General features: G+C 53.0%; 1 protein-coding gene across 1 annotated transcript in view; it reads right to left on the reverse strand.

Annotated features, from left to right (window-relative positions):
- The window catches only part of GTF2A1 (general transcription factor IIA subunit 1), a 30114-nt gene extending 26680 nt beyond the window's left edge, over positions 1–3434 (reverse strand). The window contains exon 1 of the mRNA XM_068397927.1: positions 3161–3434. Coding sequence (XP_068254028.1) covers positions 3161–3190 — 30 coding nt within the window. The 5' untranslated portion in view covers positions 3191–3434. The remainder of the gene's footprint in view (positions 1–3160) is intronic.
- Positions 3435–6000: the final 2566 nt, after the last annotated feature.

Consider the following 6000-nt stretch of genomic DNA (forward strand, 5'->3'; position numbering starts at 1 on the left):
ATCTTGTAAAGAAAACTCCGAGTATGGTGAAACTGCTACACATGCACACACACACTCCAAATCTGAGGAGCAACCAGCAAGCTATTTTAAGAAATGCCACGTGCCTTTGGGGGCTTACACTTCCCACATTCCTTCAGTTTCAAGGGTACAAAAACTGCATCTCCTTGTAATTATTATCACAGCACTTGGGATTTCAGCAGTTTGGGTTTCCAATAAGCAAACATTATGGAGAGAGATGCTCTGGGCATTTGACAGCAGTTTGTTCCTGGTTGCTTCTGCAGCTATCCCTGAAATGTCACTTGTCTTTCTCCTGTCTGTGCAGTCACACCTGGAAGCTACCTATATGACAGCTAGAAGAGGACACTGTAAAGGTAACTAGTTTTAGTCACAATTACATCAAAGATGCACATAAAAAGAAGTAACATATAATCCACATGGTAAGCATTAAAATTGGAGCTTTATGTTGTCATGGACTTTTACAAATAAATTACCTTTGTCACCTACAAGATAAATTTTAAACTGCATATAACTGTTTACGTCTTATATTTGTCCTTTACTAGGAAGAACAGATTTCTATCAATTGAGATTTGATCAGATGCTGATGGGATACTGTTGACATATTAGGCTCAAAGTCTAGCTTCCTAAAGCTATCACCTGGTTGCAGTATTTCAAAATGTTCCTATTCATCTTCAGTAACCCTAGGGTAAGCATCGTGATCCTTACTATTGAATGAGACCTGAATTTGGCAAGTTGATCGTGCACCATTGCAAGGTTTCACTACTTAACTGAAAATTAGCCTAAAGCACACCTATTTGAAGCAGACTCATTTTAAGCTTGGCTTTTGCTATTCCAAACACAATGTTCAAACACAGACACCTTCCAAGAGAACTTTACAGAAGTTATGCCAGTACAGAAATACAGCCAAGAGAAAGCACGTCTTAGTAAACTGTTGAATCAAAGGTACTTACAAGTACTCTGGAGGTTATTCAATATATACGTATTTTGCTATTAACTTGGTCAAAAAAGAGAAGCAAACCCTCTAATTTACTATTCAGTAATAGCTCCTTTCTTTGCAATCAAAAAATAAAACCAGAAGTTTATAAACAGAAGGACAACTAACAGATTCAGATTACATACACTCGATACACATCCTTACATATAACGTCTGACTACTTTCCTAAAATTTTCTTATGTAAAACCTGACAAAACATCAAAGCAGTGATGCTACTTTGCAATTGCACGACTCTAACTCACAGGCAGGTCTGCAAAATTTCAGATTTAGAAAGGAAAACTAGGATGCTTTGCAATTTCTTTTGTATGCTGTTTTGCAGTATACCAAATATTGTAATTAAACCAAATAATAGTGAAAACTCTAAAACCTTTGCGCTGCCTGGACCATAATAAAAGTATTTGTACGCTTTAGTCACCAGAAATGCACAGGAATCAGAGAGCAATATCTGCGGCTCGTTAGCCATAGACAAAACTTTAATATTAACATTACTTTTAAGGCAACAGCTGTAGTCAGACCTTGGCAAAGCACCATAAAATAAGTACCACATCTCTCCTTCAGGTACTGGGTAAGAACCGTTTAAACTCTACCTTCCCCACCCAACAGAAAAACTGCTTCGAAGAGCTTGTGGGAGCCCAGGAACGTGCGCTAGCTGCATGCTAGGGATGAAAAAAAAACAACCAACCAACCAATCAAACCAACAAACAAAAAAAAAAAAAGGAAGAAAAAGGAAGAAAAAGGTAGACAGTTTCAAATGCAGGAGAGGATACAAACTATCTTTATGCAATGCATAAAAGCAAGGGCCAGGCCATTTACACCGGCTGGGAGACAGCCCCCGCCGGCAGAAAGCACCACCGCTCCGCAGGCCGGCGGCCACGGGGACGGGCGGCGCGGCGGGAAGGTAAACCCGGCGAAAGCCCGGCCAGGATCCGAGGGACAAGCCGCCCGCCTGCCAGCCTCCGCCGCGGCCGCATGCACCTCCCAGCCCGCGCTCCGCGGCTCGCTCCCTATTTAAAGGCTGATGTGGTGTTTAAATGGAGAGGCGGTGACGTGGGGCTGGAAAGCACCTTCCCATCCGAGCAGAGTCTATATTAGAGAGCGGCAATAGCTCTATATAAACAGGGCAGCCACAGGGAGGAGGAACACAAGGAGCAGGGAGGCAGAAAGGCAGGGGGAAGCCATGATGGATCTGAGCGCCACAAACAAGGGGGCCGAGCCCGCCGCCGGGACGCCGGGTTTGTCTCCTCCAGCGCTTCGGGGCGGGGGTCGCGGCCGGGGGGCGCGCAAGGGGGAGCGGAGCGGAGAGCAGAGCGGCGGCCGGGGGGCTCGGTGGCTGCGCAGGTTCGTGTGACTGCTTGTTGCAAACCTCTGTGAGTACGAGTGCATCAGCGAGCCACCCGCCAAGGTGCAGAAAGCACGAGAAGGGACCGGGGGGGAGAAGGGATTTTTTTTTTTTGTCTTTCTTTTTAAAATAAATACTGCCTCGCTCGCCGGAGAGAAGTTGAGGGCTTTCGCCCGGCTTAGCTGCTCCGGCCGGGCTGGGATAAGTGCTTTTCAACCATCGTCTCCTTCTTATAACGCAACATAAAATGGCTCCAGCGGAGCCCCGGCGGGCTCCGCCGCCACCGACACCACAAAACCGAAACCTGGCTCGGGCGCCGCTTCCCCTCACCGCCCCGGGACGGCGGCGGGGCGGGCGGCAGCGCCCGCGCTCCCCCGCCGCTAGCTCCAGCTCTCGCCCCTTCCCCGGGCGGCTCCCTCCGGCGGCGGCGGCGCCCCCCACCCGCCAGCCCTTCCCCTCCCCGCCAGACCCTCCAGCCCGCGGGCGGCGGCGCGGCCCCGGCCTCCCCCGCGGGGCTCCACCGCCCGCCGGGCCGCCGCCCCGCGCCCCCGCCGCCCGCTCTTTGCCCGCCGCCCCCGGCTCCGCTCTCTCCCGGCCGGCGCCGGGCGCCACAAGTTGGCTCCCCGCCGCGGGGGTGAGGCTGCCCCGCGCCCCCGGCCACCCTTTTCCGCCGCTGGGAGGGGGCCGGGACCGCTCGAGGCGGGCGGCGGGAGGGAAGGGAGTGCGGGGGAGGGGGGCGGCGGGCCCCGCCGGCCCCCTCCACCCGCGCTGCCCCCGGGGCCCCCCTCGCCCCCCGACCCGGTCCTTACCACGGGGTTTGTGTTAGTCGAGCTCGCCATGTCCCGAGCCCCCCGGGACGCCCCCAACCGCGGGGGGGGAGTCACCCCTAAAACAATAAACCTGCCCGGCTGCGTCCCCCCAGAGCCCGCGCGTCCCGCCCCGGCTCACGGGCAGCCCCGCGGCCTGGCCCGGCCTCGTTCGCCGGCCCTGGGGCTGCAGCCGCCGCCGCCAGCCGCCCGCTCTGCCCGCTTCGCCCTTTTATATAGCGAGAGCCGAGCAGCTGCGCGATCGGCCAGGGCGAGAGGGGGACGCGGGCGGGGGGGCGGCGCGGCACCGCGAGAGCTGCGTGCGAGGCCGCGCCGGGGCTGGGCGCCGTGACGTGATGCGCCCGCCCCGCCGCCATGACAGCTACCGAGGCGGAAGTATCTGCACAAGGGAACGCATCTGCTACCCGCGCCGCCGGGCCTACCGAGGCGGAAGTGTCTGCGCATCCTCAGCCGGCGGCGCCGGAGCCCCGCCCCTCTCCGCGCGTGACGTCACAGCGCCCGCGCGGCGGGCCGGGGTGAGGCGGTGGCGCTGAGGGGAGGCCGCGCTCGCCGGCGCCAGGCGGTCCCCGGACCTGGGCGAGGGCAGAGCGCGGACTCCCGCGGAGCGGCAGCCTGCTTTTACGGGGGAGACATTAACTCGCCTCGGCTCAGTCCCTGAGAGCTGCTTGCGCCTGGGCCATCGAAAACCTCACCCACGGCTGCCAGCTTCGGGGCAGAAAGGACTCTTCATGGCCCACGAGAAGGGGGCTTAAGCCCTGCCTGGACTGGCAGGCAGTGGTGCCTTCCCTCACAGGTGATTAAACAAAGGCCTCACGGGCCAAAGGGCCACTGCTGCAGGCCACAGGCCCCGAGCACTGCTGGGCTCTGAGCCGCCACCTCGGCTGGTGGCTGAGCCCAGAGCTGCACAGGGAGAGGGAGGTAGCAAAATCTAAGAAATTACTGGTGTCTTCCATGAGGGACTCACCGTGGCCCACAGGTGCTCTCCAATTTGCAAAATTGCTGCTTTTAGCAGTTCCTTGCGGACAGTAGGATATCCCAGCTGTGCAAGGAATTGTCAGAGCCCTGCCAGCTGGCTTAGCTTCCATTTTCCCCTCTTTACTGCCTTCTTTTACTGCCTTCTTTTCCTTTTCCATTCTCTCTCTATCCCCTTTATGGCAACATGTGAGATGCACATAATACAGGAAAATCTTTCCAACCATGAGTATAGTTCCATCAAAATTCACTTCACCACTGCCACTTTCGCTCAGTCCTTCTTAGCACAGCTTCTGAACCCCGCTCATCCCTTAGGTCTTCACCAGTGAGTCACCTGTGTAAGTCCCACTCAAGCATAAGTGAAAAATAACACTGAATTCTGAATGCATACACAGGGAATAGCAGGTTACATCTCTTCAACCAATACTGTGATACTGCGCTACAGATTATGTTTGTTATGTTACCTTCAGCCTGAAGTCCTGCCTATTAAGTAGCCCAAGTAACAAGGGAACGCCTGTCTGGTATCTTTTGATGGGAGGGAGTTTGTTAGTTGGTACAGGAGACCTTCTCATCCCATTCCTCTAAATCCTTCATTTTACAGGAATGAACACCTCCTTCCCTTCTGGAGTGCAGTTTCTATAGGGACAGGACCACTTTACAGCAGGCCAGCTGATAAACCACTGTTCACCGTGCATACTGCTGGAGCCCCAGCTGAAAAATAGCATCATTTACTAAGTTTTACCTTTCTCAGCTGTCAAACTCCACCTTTTTGCTGGAGTTTTCCACCTGCATAGCACAGCTAACAGGACTGAAGAAAGTCTGGCCCCTCAGACGCCATAATTCATGGTCTGATGAATGAACTACGGGGACTGACTGAGGTGCTAGCGTTACTTGACTTGCGATGCCTCCGATAAGAAAGTAGGAATCTCGTACAGAGAGTCTGTACTTTGCTGTGAAGTGAAACTGCTGAAGTGACTGGCATGCCACCAGGAAGGAATCAGGTTGCAATTCATACCCTTCCTCTTTTCAACACGAGGCACTGGATAGCTAGTTTCCTTCCATGGAACCCCCTCCCTGTTTTTCAGAGCGGCTTATGGAATAACTAAAAAATTTAACATATGGGTATGATAGCAGTAATGGCTCAGTCTGGTATCATGCTCCTTTCCGTAGTCCTGCAGACTGTCTTCCCAGAAGGTAAGACCTGTGTGCATAGCCCTGTCACAGTTTCTCAGGCACCAATATCAAGTTGCGGTACAGCACTGCAAACCCCCCGAGTGCCTCTAAAGAATGTTGTCATGGACAAAATCAAGCCCTTGTGAGAAATGTCCCACTGAGTCAGACTGATGGTCCATCTAATTCTTGGCAATTCAGCTGCTGCTTGGGGAGAGTGAGTTAGCTGCTTGCTGACATCTGTTCACCATGTTTTTCCCCAGCATCACAGCTGCCTGCTGTATCGATGTTAGGGGATTCTACTTCGTTTAGCATTTTGTTAGATGTTAGACTGGAATAATTTATGTGTTTATGTATAGTGCAGTAGCAACACTGATAATCTGGATAGCATCAGTAGGCATAAGCTACATAACAGCATTACTTTTATAGTAAACTGTATTTATCTGCCAACATTCTCTTTTGTTTGCCAGTCAGGCATAAATTACATTCAGGTTGTGTTATTCTGTCTGTCTTCTTTGTCCCTAAGGTTTCTAGCACTGACAACTCAGGGTGGCTTCACCACGTTTAGCCATAATGTCAGCTTTACTGTTGGCTGCACACTTCTGTTTTAGCCGTTGTACTGTCTAGACTTGAACTCCACAGTGATGGTGGATCTTGTACCCAGAGCAAAGACGATGACG

Source organism: Nyctibius grandis, chromosome 4 (genome assembly GCF_013368605.1).
Source record: "Nyctibius grandis isolate bNycGra1 chromosome 4, bNycGra1.pri, whole genome shotgun sequence".
Lineage (NCBI taxonomy): Eukaryota > Metazoa > Chordata > Aves > Nyctibiiformes > Nyctibiidae > Nyctibius > Nyctibius grandis.